At 37.6% G+C, this 21,055-nt stretch overlaps 1 protein-coding gene across 2 annotated transcripts in view; it reads right to left on the reverse strand.

The window, feature by feature from the left end:
- Positions 1–21,055, reverse strand: part of HS2ST1 (heparan sulfate 2-O-sulfotransferase 1) — a 154,249-nt gene that overhangs the window by 19,130 nt on the left and 114,064 nt on the right. For both annotated transcript variants that reach the window (XM_006205921.4, XM_015240664.3), the window contains exons 2-3: positions 12,656–12,894; positions 3,437–3,522 (exon numbers count right to left, since the gene is read on the reverse strand). In XM_006205921.4, coding sequence (XP_006205983.2) covers positions 3,437–3,522; positions 12,656–12,894 — 325 coding nt within the window. The remainder of the gene's footprint in view (positions 1–3,436; positions 3,523–12,655; positions 12,895–21,055) is intronic.

Consider the following 21,055-nt stretch of genomic DNA (forward strand, 5'->3'; position numbering starts at 1 on the left):
CTACCACACTCTCCTCAGGCCTAAAATGTCATCACTTTGTTAGTTCTCTTGCATATTTTAGACCTAGGGAAGCATTCAGTTATTTATTCTTGTCCCGACAAAGCTGCTTCTTTACTGATTTGCCTCAGTTATTCTGAAAAAGACAACGGGGATGATATGAGAAACCAAGTGACAGTGATGAAAACCCAGACTCACTCCTGGGGATGCCACAAAGGTACACACCTGACGTGTGTCTGAATAAAACTGACTGCTGTATCGAAAATAATTTCCAAACATCTTCCTAAGACAGATGCTGACATGTGACCCTCAGTAGCTAAATCACAAAAAAGTCTCAGCAGAGTCTGAGCGAAACCAGCATGAAAATAGTTTGCCTTCAGCTGCACATTTTTCTTTACAAAGGAAAATGTTTTGAGAAGGATTTTTGAAAGAGATGTTCAAATGTTTTTCTTTTGCAAGCTTGAAGAAATTGGAAGTGGGTAAATGAGTGGGATGGATTTAAAAGGGAAGGTAATCTGTAATATTTTCATTGTTTATAAAGAAACAATAAAAAACGTACAATTATAGGGAAGAAAGGGGTTTCACTCATGACAAGATCTGCAACTTATTCAACTTTATATTGGCTGTACCGTAGGACATTTTGAAAATGTCCAAGCTATAGAATTTTTTTAAATTAGAAATTTCTAAATTTATGATGTTAGCATATGGACATTATTTTAAAATTGTGTTGTCCATCAACTAAAAAAACTAATTAAACTCTAAAGGGAAAAATTGAAGGAAATGTGCTTAAAAAACAAGAATAGGGTTAAAACAAAAAGGGAAAAATGGAAGGAAATGTGCTTAAAAAGTAAGAATACGGTTAAGACAAAAAGGGAAAAATGAAAGGAAGTGTGCTTAAAAAAGTAAGAACAGGGTTATGACAAAAAGGAACAAGACAGGACAGGAATGCAAATATGTAACGAGAAGATATTTTTGTTATTATTCTAAAGTTCTGAATAAAACCAGATAAAGATAACCAAAGTATGGCTTGAGCAGACTTAGGCTTCCAAATAAAATGTGTGCTTTCTAGTGATTAGTCTAAATTAGAGGGAACTTTTCACTTTTTATTTCTCTATCTCACTGCCTGGGTTTCCACTCCTTTCAGTGTTTCTGCTAAGGCACCTGAAAAGCTATGTGATTAAGTATTTGTTTCACCAAATTCGACCGTTTTCTCCTGAAAGCAAGTATTTTAATGGACTCAGTATAGTATGACACTAGTCAAGAATATGTTTTCAAAATTAAGGTATTTTAAAAATTGGTAGCACGCTGTTTCTTTCCTCTTTCTTACACATTCGTGGTATGACAGTCAAACTAAAAATTATTTTAAAGATACAAGTTACATCTAAAATAGTTCATGACTCCATACATCAAAATATATTTCCTCTAGTTGATTTTTTAAGCTATTTGTTTGAAATCTTACAGAAGTCTATTACAATTTTTCATAATACATTTTGCTCCCAATAACATGAAACACATTATGAAAATATTCAAACCCTTAAAAGTTCATGTTAGTATTTAATCAGTGAGATTAATCTTCCCAAGAATCTATACTTTTTCAACTACAAGAACCCTAGCTTCATTCTAAGTCTAAGACTTTTGCCAAAAGCAAAAGTACTCAATATATTATTTTAATAATGAAAACCTCAAGTATGAGAAACCAAGCAGTGTGTGGAAAAAAAATAAATCATTTAGGTGAAAGGGTAACAAACACTCAATTGAAGGATAATGCAGCCCGGAGGGAAAATATGCAAATGAATGACGTTTATAAAATCGGTTCAATGCCTCTGCAAAGAAAAAATAATTAGCTTACTTTAAAGCTGCCTACAAAATGTTCTCAATATTGCCATATGAATCATTTATAGAAAAATGTACATCTGACTTTAAAGCTACCACTTTACTGAAAGATCTTGAGGGCTGCAGGAGGAACTAGAAAGAAGAACATACTGTGATACGTATGTACCATTTGGGGGATTACTTTTAATTACACGCTTTTCACAAAAGTGAAAGAGTTATTATCAGTGTGAATCAGTGATATTTCATTCAACTCTTTCTTTCCAAATTTCAGAGGTCAAAATAACAGTGGGATATCACTTTACTTTTCAGATTTTATGCAGAATGCCCTTTTAAAGTTGACAGACACATCAGGGTGTTATTACTTTGAAGTCATGGATGCTAATGAAATGACTGAGCAAATATGTCTAAGCTGAAATAATTAAAAAAAACACTTTAAATGTTTTTCAAGTTATTGCAGAATCTTAGGGAAAAGATTTGGATTTGAGGTTTTACTATAATGGTATTCTACGTGCTACCAAAAAACGTTCAAATGGATTCACCAAGTCACGTATATTTAGAATATTCCTTTTGACCAGTTTTCTTATTAGTGTTTGTTTTGGATGTTTTGAGTTTTTTTCTTCTTTTTTTTAAATTGAAGCATAGTCAGTTTACAATGTTGGGTCAATGTCTGGTGTACAGCGTAACGTTTCAGTCATACATAGACGTACACTTATTCCTTTTCATATTCTTTATCATTATAGGTTACTACAAGATATTAAATATAGTTCCCTGTGCTGTACAGTATAAACTTGTTATCTATTTTATATATAGTAGTTAGTATCTGCAAGTCTTGAGCTCCCAGTTTACCACCCCTCACCCCTGCCATCAACCGTTGAGTCTGTTTTCCTGTGGCACAGACTCTAGGGGGAGCCACACAATGCTGGATACTGTACCCAGCACTGTAGTTTTACGAACTTTTCTTGAGAGAATTATGACAGGAATACTCTGATCCCATTCCTCCCCAAAATTATGGAAATTGAGAGTTATTTATCTCCAGCTTCAGGCAAATCACTATAAAGGAAAATCATTTTTTTTAAAAAAAAAGTCTCTTTAGAATATATCCCAACTTTAAAGCTAAAACAAGGAATCCCAAGGGGACCTGACAGCGTCTCAGCTGCGAAGCAGACGCTTCGGAGAACCAGTAACTGAGTGATGGCTTCTTTGCTTTCTCTGTTCTCGGTCAACGACATGGTTAAGTCATAATCCAACTGGCCTCTAGGTTAAAACTTGGGGCTCTCCTGAAATAGTGTCATTTGGCTGTACAGGAAGCAGAAAAATAATAATGATGAATAACTTTAAAGGGTATTACCTAAATTTAATCTACCTTGAATTTCTGAAACTGATATAATAATTATCAATTTATGAACACTAGAGGGCAGTAAAATACTAGAAGGTATACTTAAATTACTTAGCTAAAAGTGGCAAAGGCAAGCCAAAGTCGTAATAATTTAAGTCAAAAACTGTAACTTTTTTTAAGTCAAAATCATAACAATTTAATGAATTTATTCCTTTTTAGGCTGTTAAAGTACAAAGCATTCTTTTGTGTGTCATTTTAGGTATAACTTACTTTGCAAAATCCAGATAAGAAACGTGCCCATGATAAAATCCTGGTTTCATCTCTTTCCAGGAAGTTATATTCTTTACAAAGCGCATCTGAAAAGGGAGAACATATTCATTACTAAAGTACAACTTGAGGAAATCTGGTGATAGCAAAATATTTTCCACTGAGGCATTTATAACCAGTCACACACCACTTTGACAATTACAGAGCTTGACATACAATACAGTCTTCAGCTAAGGAATTAGTAACTACTAATTCATCATAGAGAGAGCTACCGTCACCACACTCAGAAAGGAGTGAAAGAGGACCCTGGAAACAAAAATGCAAGCACTACAATACTGTGCAGTAAGTACATTTATATGGGGTGAGGGGAAGGTGGGTACCAACACACATGCTGAAGCAGGCGCACTTTAGCACAGGGGTGTTCTATGCAAATCTGTTTTCTTCTCAGAGACTTGTTATTCATCAGAATTCCTATTTATCAGTGACTCAACAAATAAAACAAAAATCGCTAATCCTTAAGCCAAATGATTAAAGACAACTATCAGAAGACTTTGAAGAGCTAAGAGCAGACTCCATTAGCTTGTTGATGAGAAAGATGAATAAAATTAGAGAGGTAAATACAGGTAAAATTTAAAAAAAATCTAAATATCAATTCACTGTAATTAATTTACTATTAATTCACTGGAATTAAAAACATACAAAAGATAAGCTAATATAAAAAATCCTTTAAGTGTAAGTATATTTAAAGAACTGGTGAATATAGAACTCAATCAACCAGCTGCAAAGCAGTGATACATAATTTCTCCAAGAAAAATGGTACATATTTTTGACAAGCAAATCTCTGTGTGATAAACAGCAAGTGGTTGAGAATCCCTTCTGGAGACTAGAGACGGTGTGCGGGGATGGGTGAGGGGTGGGCGCCCACCGCCCTCGGCTGCACTGAAAGCATCCACAGGCTGGGACCTCGGCCTCTAACGCACAGCCCTGTCAACTGTGTACTTCTGACAGTTTATCAATCTTTCATTTACATTTTAGAATACAGTTAGTCACAAGGAGATATTCTGGAACACTTCTTATCAGCTTTGCAGTAAATTAGTAGCAGTGAATGTTGATGGCTGCCTTCTGGATAAGGCCCATTGGAAGGACAGAGGAGGGAAAAGGGGCAGAAGCAGCCTTATGTCAGAGGATGTGGACTAAGAGGAGAGGGGAGAGTCTGGAAGTAGAATTTACTTTTTAGGGAAGGCGTCACTAATTCGTTCACTAAAAGAAATAATGGAGTTTTTAGAAGGGAAATGAAATAAACCTTATTTCATTATTTTACACACCGACATACACACACTTTAAAATAAAATATGAAAATTCAGTTAGAAAACAAAATTATATCACTTTAGAAAATTCAGATATTTATAGTAGATATTTACAGTTTTTTCCCCACCAAAACCAAGAGCCAAAAAAAAAAATTGAGATTCCCGGGTTCCTTCCTATTTGTTCTTCAAGTAAGGCCCCAAATGGAACAAAAATACCAAATGGCAAATAAAAAAGAGACAGAAAATTAAAAAATTAGATGACCCACAAACTGAACCCTCAAGAAACTGTACCTGTTGAATATGAAAAGTCCTTATAATTTCCACCTAATGGTAAATTATATAAGCCTTTGACCCTGTGAAAATCAATTCCAGTATTTCAGCCCCAAATGAGGGAGAAATCGAAGGCAAAAGGAAACAGGAATGGGAGGTGGAGGTTCAAGGCTGCTTAAGACATATTTACAACTCCACTCTATCTTCCAGAAGCTGAGATTTAGTATGGATGTGATGGTGTTAGAGGGAAAACAACAGGAGATGCTGGATTGAAGTCTGAGAAAACTGGGCTACAGAAGCCAAATGTTAGAGGATCACAGGACGCTGTGATGAAAGACTCAGGGACAAACTTCGTTCCCTTTTCCCCTCCTCCCTTCCAAAGGACGGTCAGGATCAAACTAAACCCTCCTAAGGGCACTCTTCACCCAACGTGTGCCCTTCACTGTGCGGCGAAGAGCCTGGGACGCCGGGTAAGATCTGGACTGCCGCCAGGCTTCCCAAACTTGGTGCGCGAATGAATCACCTGGGACTCTGGCTAAAACGCAGGTTCGGAGTCAGCAGGTCTGGCGTAGGGCCCAAGACTCTGCACTTCTCACGGGTTTCCACCTGCTGGCCAGGTCAGTGGGCCACACTGAGGAGCACGCCTCCAGCACGTGTGTGTGGGCTCAGGAGCTAGGTCTTGGTTTTAGGAACTTGAAGCTTGTTTCTATAGTGCCTGCAAAGGAGGCCTGGGGTCTGCAGAAGCTTTTAGCAAGGACATGCTGTCACAGTCACTGTTTTCGTGACTTGGGAATAAGTACACTGAAATAGAATGATTTTTTAAGGATTATCTTATAAAACAATAGATAGAACAGACTGGGGGGCAGGAGCGGAATGGACCCTGCCCACTCAGTCTTCTCCTGTCACCCTGAAGCACACAGAAACCAGAGCATTTCAGGAAACACAGTTTAAAAACTAACGAAGGAAGAAAAAGGGTTGTGCCTCCACTTGGGCTCAGGGAAGAGTCTGGTGAAGGCAGAACAGAACAAGGCATGAATCTTCCACTGCAGTCACCAGTCTGAATCTGTCTTAATTACACAATCAGCATTTTCGAGGGGAAAGGGGCCGAGGACATCCTGTACTCTTTAATTTTATCAATAAAGAAACTGAAGCCCAAGAACCACCTACCTCAGATTTTGGTCCATCACCCTCTGTGCCACTAGCTAACTTCCTTCATCTATTATTGTCCAATTTAAACAAGGAGGGGAAACCAGAAGGATATGAAAGGAAAGAAGAGCAGACAGACATCATTCATATCGTGATTCTGGTCAACAGACTTGAACACAGAGAATTCCAGGTTTCATCCACTGCGGAGGAAAGCCCTCAGATCCAGTCACTCAAGACTCCTCAACCTCTGAGATCTCAGAGCTCTGTTGACATCTCTCTCTCTCTCTCAGTTGCTTATTTTCCTCATTACATTCATTATAATCTCAGCTTCCAATCTACCCTGTTCACAACTCTCATGTTGAATAACCCTTTTTCAACAAGACTTATTCATGTCTTTTTATTGTCTTGAGTAACCTCGGGGGTCCCTAAACACTGCCGGTCAAAACTAAGGAACCCAGTCTAAATGTCCCTGTAGGACTTTGAATTTTATTTTCCTAAATTCATTCCGAGGTAAATTCCGGTGGGTTATTAGTGCTTTTAAATTCTCTACACTCTGTGAAAGTCTCTAAAACACACAGAATCTTTCTCTAATCTCCAACTAAGAGAACACTGAAGGCCACAGACTTAACGTATGTGCATATGTATTTTTTCTCTTTCATCTCATCAACATTTAACTAAGGCAATCTGTTAAAGTCTCATTAATAAAGCTGTGGCTGATTTACAATTTGCAATAAATCAAAAGATGCTGAGCTGAGATTTACCTACCCTTCCCGGGGAAGAAAAAAGTGCTAAGCAAACAAATAATGTCAATAAGGTTAAAGCGGTGGTTCACACTAATCTGGAGAATAGGCTGAGCGTTTAGAAGTGTCATTTATAAACGACTGAAATCCTACACCATCCTAATCTCCTCTTCAAAAGTGATCTCCAGGGACATAACGGTCTAATTCATCCCCTTTGAAGAACCGTATTTTTAAAAAGCTTTCCTTTCAAAGTATTAATTTAGCCTTTTTTCCTTTTAGCCATGTTTAATATTTATCCTCTCAGTTCTTCGCAACTTTCCCTGCCTCTTCTCTCATCTTCACTTTCCCCCTTTCATCAGTTCCTGCTCTGTCATTTTCTGCCCTCTCGCCTCTCCTGCACCACTTGCCACCACAGTGACTTTATTCAAAGAGAATTTCCATACTCTGAATGCAGTGGGCTATCAGGAAGGACATTCCAGAGGTAGTCGTTAGATACAGTACATGAAAAGAAGTGTTTTTATGGGTAGCCTGGAGCAGCTCCTCAGCGGCAATTTTCATCAGATTTTATAACTCAGGCACAGGCAGGCTAGCAAGCGATCAGAAGAGGCCTTTAGGGAAAATACAAGAAACACAGGGAGTGGTGTTGTGACTTATTTATCAGCTGAACCAGACCTGAACCAGCACTTGTAGGAAAAGTCAATAAAGCACCATCTCGCTAACACTGTATCTAGACCTACATTCTTAATAAGATTAATCTCAACATTATGATTATCTGTGATCACAAGGGAACTTATTTTCACTATCTAAAAGTAGAAATGTCACCCTGAACATCCTGGCCGAACTCCATCTCTGTAATTACTACCTACTGAGTGAACACTACCATTAGCTGGGTGATTACAGATACCGAACTCCTACCCGTGCATATAGTGAAACATCCATTGTACAGCTGTGGGTAGTTTCATGAGACTAGAGAGGAAGTCTTCTGTGCTAAGAGAAAACCTGAGTGATAGTTGGATAAAATATAAGAAAGGTTCAACAGCAATAGAACACAATCTTGTCACTAAAATTCAGAACTGCATTGTTCAATCCTTTTTTTTTTTCTCGGCGGGAGAGGATGTGTGACCCAAATCACTTGAGGAAAGGGTCAATCATACTGCCTTCAACAGAGGGGCTCACTCTGCCAGTAATTATCATCGCGGTATTATGTTCAGCTAAGGACTACTTTCAGAATCTAAGTTGGTTCATTTGGTCATTCATTCACTCAACAAAAAAATTACGGACTCTCTACTATGTCTCAGGTACTGTTCTAAGCACAGGGATACAGTGGTGAACAAGAAGACAAGGTCCCTGCCCTTAAGGAGTTTATGTTATAAGAGAGGAAAAGACAGACAGTCAGCAAATAAATCAATAAGTAATAGGAAAGATACTGAAAAGGTGATGGCACGCAGTAACTGGGAACAGGAGTTTATATCTAGGATGGCCAAGTAAGGTTTTGCTATGAGGGTGTCACCAGGCTGAAACCTTAAATGAAGCCAACTGTGAGAAGCCAGAAGCAGCAAGAAGAAACTACTAAGAGGAAACGTCAAGTGCAGAGGCCATGAAGTGGGAATGGCCTGGTGTGTCCAGCACACCAAAGGGCCAGCGTGGCTGGTACACGAGGTTGACGCAGTGGACAAGGGCTTGATTAAGAAGGGCCTGCAGGCCTAGGTAAGGAAGTTGGATTTTGGTGGGGAGGTAGAAATAAGAACTTAAAGATAAGAAACTCACCATCCGGGGAAGATCATAATATACATCTTCCCATCACCTCACTGAGAATCACATCCTAGATCTTTGCTATTCAAAGTACAGTTCAAGGACCAGAAGCATCAGTTTTGGCATTGGCAAGAAGCCTTTTTACAAATTCGGAATATCAGGCCGTATCTTAGTCCTTCTGAATCGGAATCCGTGTTTTAAATGATGATTCATGTACACATTATAGGTTGAGAAGCATTCATCTAAAGACTTGCTCTGAAAAATCAGTATCTGCAGCTGATATCAAGTGCAAAGGACCAGAAATGGGCTTAACAGCAAATTAAAAAGAAAAGAAAAAAAATTACCATCTTGTCCTACAGAGAATGCAAATTCTAGATGTTACCAATTTCTTAGAAAACGGGTTAAATATGATCAGACCTAAATATGTGAGAGCAGAAGAAAATTAAGAAAGATCAAAAAGATGCTATACTTCCACTTACCTTACTTTAACGTTACTATAAAGCATATAGATGTAGCTACTTTAAAGACAAGGTGTTTTCTAGTATAGAGATCTCTTCATGATAGCAGGGTAAACTTCACTTGTCCACTGGAAGAGCTGACTTCCTGTCTCCTGCCACCTCCTGTCTATTAATGGAGTAAAAGCTCATCTCAAAAATACAGCTTTCATGACTGAGTCCACCTCATTCTTACGCCTTCTCATGCCTTATGTTCTCAAAGGTTTATCTTTTGATCTCCTTGTTCTAACTTTTCCTCTTATTTTATCCCAACTTCTTAACTTTGAAAAATTCCTAAACTACAGAAAACTTGAAAGAATAGTAGTCAACATCTACACACTTTTCACCAAGAGTCACGGGTGACATGTTGCCACTTCTGGTTCGCCCTTTTTTCCCTCTCTCTATGCACACACACCACACACTTAATTTTTTCTGAACCATCTGAAAGCAAGTAGCAGACAATTTTGATCAAGGATCCAACCACAGGTCACCAAGCACACAGGGTTTCCATGTCTCTTCAGTCTCCTCTAGGCTAGAGGAGACTGTCCCACCCCAGTCCTGACCCCACCTTTCTTCTCGTTGGTGTCATGACATTGACACTTTAGAAGAGTTCAGGACAGCTGTTTTAGAGAATGTTCTACAACACTGATTTGTCTGTTTCCTCAAGATGAGGTCCAGGTTAAACATTTCGGTGAGGATACCATAAAGTCATGTTTTCTTTGAAAAGTCTTCGTAGCTCCTGCAACTATGTTTTACGTTTTCTGGTAAATTATAAATAATCTCCTTGAAAGATGGAGACTTGCTTTTTATTTCCTTGATAATTCCCCAAAGAATGAAGCAGAATCTCTGTATACATGACATACTCAATAAATAAATGAAAACCTAAAAGCAGCGTTGAGAACAGTTTCTGAGGACAGCAGAATACAGATAGCTGTGACACACTGAATACTTTTACACCAGTTTTTGAGAGAAATTTTGAGGGAAATAATTAAGCATGTAAACAATTTAGCGCAGTGTCTAGTGCAAGGTACATCTAGGAAAGAGCTTGGGCCAGAGGCAGATTCTAAGCAGACTGGACTGCTGAGACTGGAAGGCGAGGGAATAAATACTACATCCCAAGTATTTTTTTATGAGTAAACTGGGCTTTAAATGGAAGATGGAGACAACAGCAGATTTAATAAAAATCTCATCTTTTAGGTCTCACTTGAGTTAGATACTGATTAGAAACTACTTCTCAGGGAAGAAAAAAGAGTAAAGTAGGCCATTTAATTCCTATTTAAGTAAGAAGGCAGCTGAGACCAGCACACAAGGACAGCAAAAATATGGTATTAAAATCAAAGAATGTTACACAAGATGCGGTTCAGGAAATATTTAAAAAATTATTTTCAAGGCACCGAGTATAATTTAAAAGTTTACATTTCGATGAAGCTTACTAGGTTGAAAGTGAAATTAAAATGTTAACATGTCATGCAAAGGAAAGGGAAGTGGTACCTATGATTTATCTGAAGAACTGCTTCTGTATAGGAGAGACCAGTAAACAATTTAGATGTGATGTATTAGAACATTTGGTATATAAGCCATTTCTAATTAAGACCAGGCGTTGAACTACCAGCTGACATCTTGAAGTATGTCAACTAATGATTAAGGCTGTTTTTCCCAGGGGGAGGGTACAGCTCAAGTGGTAGAGCGCACGCTTAGCATGCAGAAGGTTCTGGGTTCAATCCCCAGTACCTCCTCCAAAAATAAATGAATCTAGTTACCTCAGCCAAAATAAAATAGTTACATAGTACAATCATAAATAAATAAAATACTTTTTAAAAAGACCATCTTCCCCTCTGCCCCACACATATTTTAAGTGCTGCACATTATGTAAGTCAGTTGCCTTTAAGATAGTGTTTATGCTTCTCTTCTGCTGTGTGTGTGTGTGTGTGTGTGTGTGTGTGTGTGTGTATCTGTTAAGCTATTGAAACAAAAGTTTTATCTCATCCAAATGCAACTGGGAAAAAATACCACTACAAGATGCTTATAAATGCCTCTGTGATGAACTCCTGTAGATTTATATTTCATGGGAAAAAAAATAGTCAGTGTCATTATCTGAAATCTTTTAGCTGCCAGACAACTTTGCAACGCTGAACACAAGACAACTCTAAAATCTGAACAAACAAGCTCACTTTATTTTTTTAACAATACTACTGAAGAAATCAAATTATTACGTGAGTACTAAGAAATGTTCTTTTTAAACCAAGATATATTCTGAAAAGCAATCATGCAAATAGATTTAAAATCTACTACACACTGTATAAAAATGGATAATTTAGGATACTTGCCCTTGAGACATACAATATTACATAATGAATAGTTTTTATGACCCACTTAGCTAAATAAGCTCATGTTTCTTCTCATTTACAGAAGAGTTATTTGATTTGGCTGATGAATGTAGATTTTTGGTTCTATTAAAAAAAGGAATTGAGGACACTACAGACAGCCAAGAATTATATGAGCAGATGATATGCCATAAACAATTAGCCTTCACAGACAGCTCTCCAGCAAGAAAGCGAACCTAGCCTGTGTATCAATGTCACTCTCCTGCCGCAGTGTGAGGACTCCAGGTAAGCTAAAAAGTGGGGTACAGTCCGTTCTGTGACAATAGAACAAGTCCAGCTATTTTCAAACAGATAAATAACATTCAAACTATGTGACTATCACAGATGCCTTTAATAAGCTCCCCCAACATGGTATTTGAGCCTATCTAATATTTTCAAATATTACCTTTTCTTCTCATGGAGCCCGATTCTCATTCCCTTCAATATTGGTAGAGAGAACTTTGTTTATAATTACAGTCAGATCTCCATGTGTGAAGAAAATGTCTGCGACTGCTGCCAAAGAGGGGAGTAGATTTCATCTCATGGGATAACTTCCTCCACTTTTCTTAAAACCATTTCATACAATTATCTAGCCACCTGTTTATCTAAAAAGTCTTGACAACTTAAAAGGCAAGATTATGTCACAATCCCTGTTCCCCACGAGTTTATAGCTAATATTTATACAAATTATGGTGAAGATAAGATGAAATTCAGGAGTGTAGTCGCAAAATTGAGCCATACAGACAAGAGGGATTCATCAAGTAAAGACTTCTCAGTCATAAGTTGAGACAATGTAATGACATTGTAGGGTATCTGTTAAAAAATATTTCACATTTTTAAAAGGATACCATACTGAAGAGTGTCAGTTTTCTCTTCAGAAAGTCAAGCTATTAATTAATTCATTTATTTCACAAATATTTGAACACACACTATATGCAAGGAAATGTACCAAACACTGTGAAGAATGTAAAATTATAGATGAGTTTGGTTGACCTACCGTTCCCCTCAAGAGATTTAAAATTCCCCCAAGAGACTTAACAACTCATTGGAATCAGCACACACATCCCTTAAAATGCTTTATCTCCTTGGAATACAAAATTCGAATGAGGAAGTGTCAGGAAACATTACACATCCCCTCCGTGGTATTTACCTGATCTTGTAGTGACATTACTGGATTATTTTTGGTAGTGTTGATGTGAAGAACGTGGTATTTGTTCTTTGCACACAGGTCATAGGCAATATTGGTAAAAGAGGTGCTTGCTGTTTTGGGGACTCTGTTATAAATGATCACCATGTCCTCTTCCTCATCTAAAGATGCATCTTGCCGAGGGCCATCCATCGTGTGTCTCTGCTCAATTTCTCGGACTTCATGCCTTGCAATAGCCCTTTCTGCAGAGAAAAACAGATATGAACTCAGTTTTAAAAGACACTATGAGAAAGTTATAAAACACCGAAAATAACCTCCTATTCCTGGAACATCGTTTTCCTATTCAAGAACTGGGTAAGAACAGTTGAAATGGTCTGAGGACTAAAATTTCAGAATTACCTTTGAAGGCTAATGCATTATGCGTACGAGGAACAAAAGAATAAACAGAGTCATCAAGTTGAGAATACTGCAGAGCAGAGAGCCCTTCAGTGTAGTTCAAAAGTCATTTTACATTCTAACAGAATTTCTGCAGCCTGAATTAATTCTCAAACACACAAAGACAGATTGCACGGAAGACTAAACTCCACAGTAAAACAATGCACTCAGAAAATAAATCACTTATAATTTAAGCATGGATTTTGAAATGTATCACTCAGCATGTAGTTACTCCCTGGTTTATCAAAAGGTAGCAAGGCAGTGATTATAAACGCTGGTGTGATTTTCCATAGCAAGAGCAAAAACAACACCATCAGAAAACCTTTTTCTTTTTGGTGTTGCATTACAGCTAACTCCTGGCTATGTTTATTCCTTAAATTCCATGGTTCCCCTAATTCAAATCACTATCTACCAAGCAGCTTGAAAAGCAGTTACATTTTGCTTTTTCTACTATTCTCTACTTAGTATAAACGTCAGCTTCAAATATTTTTTAGAATAGGAAAGCAAGAAAGGGGGAAGGAAGAAATAAGAGGAAAAACATAACAAGATTGTAAATTACTTTGTACAAGACAATTATGCAAATAGCATGTACCCTCTACCACCAGATCTTTGTGCGAGCTCTTACCTGCCTTGAACTCATCCGTTTTCCCTCTACGCTAACCCTGCCTAGTGAGCTCCTCAAACTGCACATTGAATTTAATCATCATCTGCAAGAAAAGCATCATCTAATCTCCCTAGCTAGGTCAAGTCATGTGCGCGCGCGCACACACACACACACACACACACACACACACAGATACACACACACAATGTATGTATATGTACCTCATAATACATGTCTCATACTTATCATAACTGCAATTTTACATTGTAGGTGCATTAGCATCTGCCTACCATATTGCCAACAATTAAGTAAAGTGACATAAAAAAATCAGTGTGGTATAATTACAATAATAAGTTCAGGCTTCAAATATTGTCTGATCATGCATCTTAAATCTTGGTTCAGAAGATACAGTCATGACGTTACAGAGCACGCTCTGAGTTGAGGATTAGCATTCAGAAGACTTGAATTATTTTTCTTTACATTAAAAAATTTTTTTTAAATTTTTATTGAAGTGTAGTTGATTTACAATGTTAGTTTCAGGTGTACAACAAAGCGATTCAATTATACATATACACACATACATATTTTATTTTTAGATTCTTTTCCATTATATCTCATTACAAGAAACTGAATGGAGTTCCCTGTGCTATACAGTAGGTCCTTATTGTTTATCTATTTTATATAGAGTGATGAGTATCTGTTAATCCCAAACTCCTAATTTATCCCTCTCTCATCCTTTCCCCTTGGTAACCATAGTTTATTTTCTATGCCTGTGAGTCTGTGTTTTTTTTTTTAATTTTTTTTTTGTGGGAGGAGGTAATTAGGCTTATTTATTTATTTTTAATGTTGGTACTAGGAACTGAACCCAGGACCTCGTGCATGCTAGGCATACTGTCTACTACTGAGCTATACCCTCCCCGTTTGGGGTTTCTAAATAGAATTTGCATCTTTTTTTTTTAAGATTCCACATACAGGTGATAGCATATGATATTTGTCTTTCTCTGTCTGACTTATTTCACTTAATATGATAATCTTTAGGTCCATCCATGTTGCTGCAAATGGCATTATTCCATTTTTATGGCAGAGTAATATTCCATTATATATATTTTTATATATATATATATATATACACGCACATACACACACACACACACACACACACACACACACACACACTACATCTTCTTTATCCAATCATTTGTTGATGGACATTTAGGTTGTTTCTATGCAGACCTGAATTAAAGTTCCAGGCCTGCTGCTTATTAGCAGTGGGATTTCCAAAACAGGAAGAGAAGCACATACATGCACTTACATGTATCCTTTTTCGGGGAGGGGAGCTGGTAGGCAACGTGGGGAAAGAAGAGATAAGATTCATGTTGAACACACTGTTGGACTGGGTGGGACATCCAGGAGATGTTAGGTAGATAACTGGGCACATAGGTCAAGTGTTGAGAATAAAGGTTCATGTAGAGGAAAGACATTTGGAAAAACCATGGGAATAGATGAAACTATCCAGATAATGCAGAATACATAGCATGGAAAGAGAGCTTAATCTTAGAACAGAATCTTAGGAAATACTAACATTTCAGGGGCAAGAGAAAAAGACACGAGGCGAAGAAATAGAAAGTAAAAGAAATCAGGACAGACTTCAGAAACACACATCACATATTAGAAAGCATGATATTTTTCATATTGACAGTGCTTTCCAAAATGCTCCTATATATCAAGGTGCTGTGTGATATTACAGACATCTACGTAGGATTTGGAAGTTGTCTCAGATTAAATTCAGCACGTATCTATAGAGACCCTATGCATATTATTATATTCAATGATTCTAAAAGGAATCTTGTCTTCCAAACAACTGCAAACTGCCACCATAGTCCAAAACTATTATGGCACTATTATGTCCACACACTCTCCTTTGTCTACTCAGGAAAATAAAACAGTGCTGCTGTCATTTAAGTGCCGACAGAAGTCGGAGAGGCTTCCTACAGCAGTGCAGATATGCATGAAATTACTTTCAAAGGCTACACCTACAACCAACAATGCTGAGTTTACTTTCGCTAGTTTTTCTGAAATCCAAGTATTTGGAAAAGAAGCAGATTCTTTTGTGTTATTTCACAAATGATTATCCATTTTACCTATAGGAAACTTAATATTAAAGAAAATCTATTAATAGTTTTTGTATTACTCCACTTACTTATAAAATTTTACATGACCAGTAACTACTTTGAAAATTAGCTAATAAATTAATTAAAATGTTTTTTAAAGAAGTTATTTAGTCTGTGGTTTTTTAAATTTTTAATGTGCTAAAACTCTAGCTGGGGCATGAAACTAGCATGTTTTAAGAATTAATCATTGTTTTTGGTTCATTATGTAAATTAAATCATACGAACTGCATATTTCACACAATTTTTAAAAATCTGTTACATTAGGAAAAGATATAAATTCAGGTAACTTCATTTAAATAATATATTTACAGGCATTTTCTACTTTTCAAATGTTTTTACTTTACTTAAACAAACAAGACAATAAAAATTATGGCCTATTAAGAGAATTTTTGTTGTTGATAGTAGTCTATAAAGTCAAATCTCACTTGGTTGAACAGTAACAGTAACTACTGCTGATGGCAACTACTATTTCTTTTTCCTGTGACAAGACTTAAAATCAGCACGGATGTTTGCAATACGGCCATTTTCTTTACTTAGTAAGTATTTGATAGTTCCAATTCTTTCTTTTTAATTAAGTTAAAAAATTTTTAATAGAGGTTCTGGGGATTGAACCTAGGACCTCGTGTATGCTAAGTATACACTCTACATACACTTAAGCTATACTCCCCCACCCCCGCCAATTCTTTATATCACAGAGGCTCTGCACCTGATTAGTAGAACTTCTTCTGAGACTCTCTTAAATCAATGGGGAAGCTTTATTAGTTACAGCATACTTGGAATGCACTTAGAAAATGGAGGCAGTATATTTAAAATACTAAAGATGCATTTTGAAGTCATGTATTTTTCATGTTTGAGTAATGAATGACAGTGAACCTGCTATGCAAGCTATTTCAGAACCACCACATTACGCACAGCCTACAGATGACATGGAGCGCGATCTGAGTCACACATTACAGGCAGGCCAGGCGCCGCTGGCACTACCATTCTCAACACTGGAGACGGACACTGAACTCCAAGGCAGTTCTAATTCTTCCAGGCTCCTGTTGAACATGACACATACCTCACCTCCACAAACCTCTCCACGTGGCAGAGTATCAAGGTACTCAAGTCTTTTAAAAGACCATTCATAACAGCAATAATTATCAATTTTTGCATTGACAGGGCATTAAAGGCTTATTTATTGAAAGAATGTAATGATCAAGCTAAGTATATAACACTGAGTTCATATACCAAACTAAATCCTATACAGCACTGAAGTCACAAAGATATATATATTAGACTACAGAAAAAAAAAAAGAACTGAAAAAAAGATTTTTTTTCCTGAAATCACAATGTATCTTTTCATGACCAGTTTTTTTTTTTAACATTAAGATTGTTTGGGGAAACACCTTTTCTTTTTGAATATTTAATCAAATGTTCAATGTATTAAATAATTTATATAGATAAATAAATTTTGTGTTCTGTACAAATTAAAGGACACATGAGTATAACCGTCTCTACGAACAAAGCTTAATTGTGAATAGTCTCAGCAAAAAATAAATATTTCACAAATGTACAAAATCTGCATTATTTCTGTACTGTGGGTAACACTTCAGGATTATAGGGATTGAAAAAAAAAAAGCAGATGGGAAGAGCAGAAAATTCCCTTGCCTTCAAACACTGAATCTTGGGCATGTTAAAGTAAAAAATATATATTTTTAGAGAATGGGTACATAGATAGTAAATAAAAGGCAAAGAACATCAAGGAAAAAATGACCAAATTTTTATTATCTATAATCATAGAAAGAAAACATAGAAATTGGCAACAATAATATTAAGACTTCAGTAGATAATAAAGGTGGTTTATAAGAGATTTAAACTACATACACATAATACAGCAAAGCAAAAATATGCATTAGTGACTCATAGTGATTTTGGGGTGGCAGACCCCTTTGAGAATATGGTGAAAGCTATGGACCTGTCTCAAAATAGGTTGACTTGTGCATTTCAGAGCTTCCTCTTAGAAACCATGGGCAGGGCACTCCCTGACCTCAGTTAAATTACTCCTAAAAAAAATGGCTCCCAGGACAGCAAGGCCTGATGGTAAAATGTCTAAAAGCACTAATATGTATATTGAGAAAAAAGGTTACTCATAGCAAGGACTGCAGGAAGAGAGAAACGACTGAAGAAACTGGCAGTGTCTACTGGAGAAACATCTACAGGGAGGGCGCCTTGGCACAAAACTTGACTTGTCAGGACTCCCTGGCAAACATGCCTATTGGAGCTGCAGGTAAGTTGGGCTCTTTGAGCTGGGTGCCATCAAATATCTGAATTAAAGTGGATCCTTAGCTCTCTCTAGGATTACATCCCGAGTTATGTGAACCCCCAATACTGTTCTGAAGTGTAATTTAGTCCCCATAAAATGTGTACACAATGAGAAGCAGAAAGCAACAAAGCTGCACCAAAAAGCAAGCTGTCAGAAGGTTACTGAACTGATTCCTCTTTCAGCACCACTCACTGTGAATGTACTGTCCAGCCAAACACTGTCTGATCCTTGTGGAAGTAGTATTTTGTAATCAGTATGAATTAAATAAATTGGTCGTCTGATGGTATACATCCTTTTCTTATGAATATTTTTTGACTGAATCAGTCTCCTTGAACTCACTCACCATGGGGACTGACAAAATAAATTTTCATATGGAAGACTGAAGGCTGGACTCTGAACACTGGGAAACGCTTTCTTGCGTGGATTGCAGGCAGTCAGCAAGGGATGCATGTATATATCATTAAAACTTGCAAGTATGTTTATGTGAGTCACCCTATAAGAAAGAGCTGATAGCACCTTCCACTTCAAGGAAGATGGAATGAACCTGTTTTGCTAGTCCTCCTATGAAGTGCAACTAAAAACCCCGGACATTTTGTACAAGACAAACATAAGACTCTAAAAGGTGGGAAGAAGAAGACAAACGAGTTAAGGACTTTGGGGCCCAAGCAACAACAGAGTGGTGAGTTCCTTAACTTTTCTTTAGCCTCATATATCCCAGACTTAGAGCAGTAGAAGCTGGCAACCCAGAAGAAAGCATACATAAAAAGAAACCCAACGAAAGCCTGCCCTCTTGCCAACGCATCAAGAAAGGGATAGCACAGTAAGACAGAAATTTTCTAGACAATAACCACTCTGCTTTAGTTGAACTCCACAGAAGAAACTGTGATCCCACTTCCATTCTCACAGGCCAGGTGGGGAGCGTAGACTTCCACCCTCACACGGCCGTAATCAGGTGCCCAGTATCTCTGATGGAGTGATGTCAGAAAAGACCAAACAGGGAGCCGGGACTTTCATCCCAGGCAGTAGGTGACAAGGCACCTCTGCAGTGCCAGTGAAGACCAAGCAAGGAGCCAGGACGTCACCCATTACATGGCAATAATGAGAGGCCCCTTCCCTTCCCCACTTGGCGGCGTCAGAGGAGACCTAGAGGAGAGTCAGGACTTCCAGCATCATCCTGTGTAATGAGGCCACTCCCAACCCTCCCCACCAGTAACAATGAGCCCCCAGCTGTTGGTGGAGGCTGTTGGTGGAGGCTGAGCGGGGAGTCCCGACCTCTGCCTCCACTTGGCAGCAACAAAGCAGCGCCCCTTTCCTTGCCAGAGCGGTGTTGGAAAAGTCAACTAAAACACGAGGTTTAAATAAGATCCAGAGTCTCCACAGATAGAGAACAACCAGTGGTTACCATGGGGAGAGGGAAGGGGAAGGGGCAACAGAGAAGTGGAGGGCAAAAGGGGTTAGTAGGAGATTATATAAAATTATGCATGTGAAACTTTAGGAAATTGTAAAGTACTATAGAACTTAAAGAAGTTTTCATTCAATAATTAAAAAAAAAATCCAGAGTCTCACAACATAATATAAAAAGGTCCAGGTTTCAGTCAAACCCTACTCAACATATCAAGAACCAGGAGCATCTCAAACTCAATAAATACAGACAATTAAGAAATGACAACATCAAGGGGACAGAGATACATGTTAGAATTAACAGAGATTTAAAGCAGTCATGATAAAAATGCTTTCATGAACAATTACAACCAAGCTTGAACCCAATGAAAAAAACAGACAGCCTCAGCAAATAGGCTCAGTAATGAAACAGGACATATAAGGCAGAACCAAATGGAAATTTGAGAAATTAATCACCTGTATGAAATAAAAACACTGTTAATAGCTAACACTTGACTTCTCGCTACGTGTTGTAAATGCATCATCTATTATACGCGTGCTCTGTGTTAAGCGTTTTATATGCATTATGTTTTGATTCTTAAAACAACCCCAGGAGGCACTATTACTGGTCTCATCTAGATGACGAAACTGAGTCTCCAAGAAGTTAAGTGATCATCAGCGGAATGCTCATGTAAAGACACCATCCCAGGTCAGCCTGGCCAGAGCCTGTGTTCCACGGTAAACTGGCTGTCTCAGATTCAGTCTGTGTCTGTATTAGGAAGGAGTACAGCTGCACAGTTAAACACAGCATGATGACACGATGGAAGTACCAACTATTTTCCAAGAACTTATCTTTAAAATATATCATTGTTAAAAATCACAGCTGAACTTACTTTAAGACTTCACTCTTTATAGATCGCAATGACGTGAAATGAATACCGATGGAAAATGGGGACTCCAGCTAATGTGCTTTTTCCTTTCCTCAAGCTTTACCAAGATAGGATATTTCAAAACATCCCTCACATCTTTTTACATACTTCTCAAGTGATCTATTCCTATTTTAAGTTTCCATCTTAAAAGCTTTTAACACAATTTGTTTGTACAAAATCAAACAAATACCATTGTAATAAATGCTAAAACAGGGAGCAAAATGCTTCTGAAACCAAGAATTGGGGTAAGAATGTAAGGAGAAAGATACACTGGATAAGTTGAGCCTTGAAAGGATGGGGCAGGCTTTCAAAATGTAGAGATGGGTCATGGGGGAAGCCACAAAAGCCTGCCGAGTGACTACACTGATACATAACAAATATACTAGCATAATTTGATAATAAAGGTATTTAACAACAGTAGTGTGAAACAGCTCAAAAAAAACCTATGACAATTGCAGGCAACACTGATAAGCATGTAATTATCACAGTAACAACTGTTCCACTTACTGGGGCTTTATTGTGGGCCAGAAGCAATGCTGTTGTCTGAGAATTAAGGGCAGGAGGAAGAGCAATTAGAGC

This window comes from Vicugna pacos, chromosome 13 (genome assembly GCF_048564905.1).
Source record: "Vicugna pacos chromosome 13, VicPac4, whole genome shotgun sequence".
Classification (NCBI taxonomy): Eukaryota; Metazoa; Chordata; class Mammalia; order Artiodactyla; family Camelidae; genus Vicugna; species Vicugna pacos.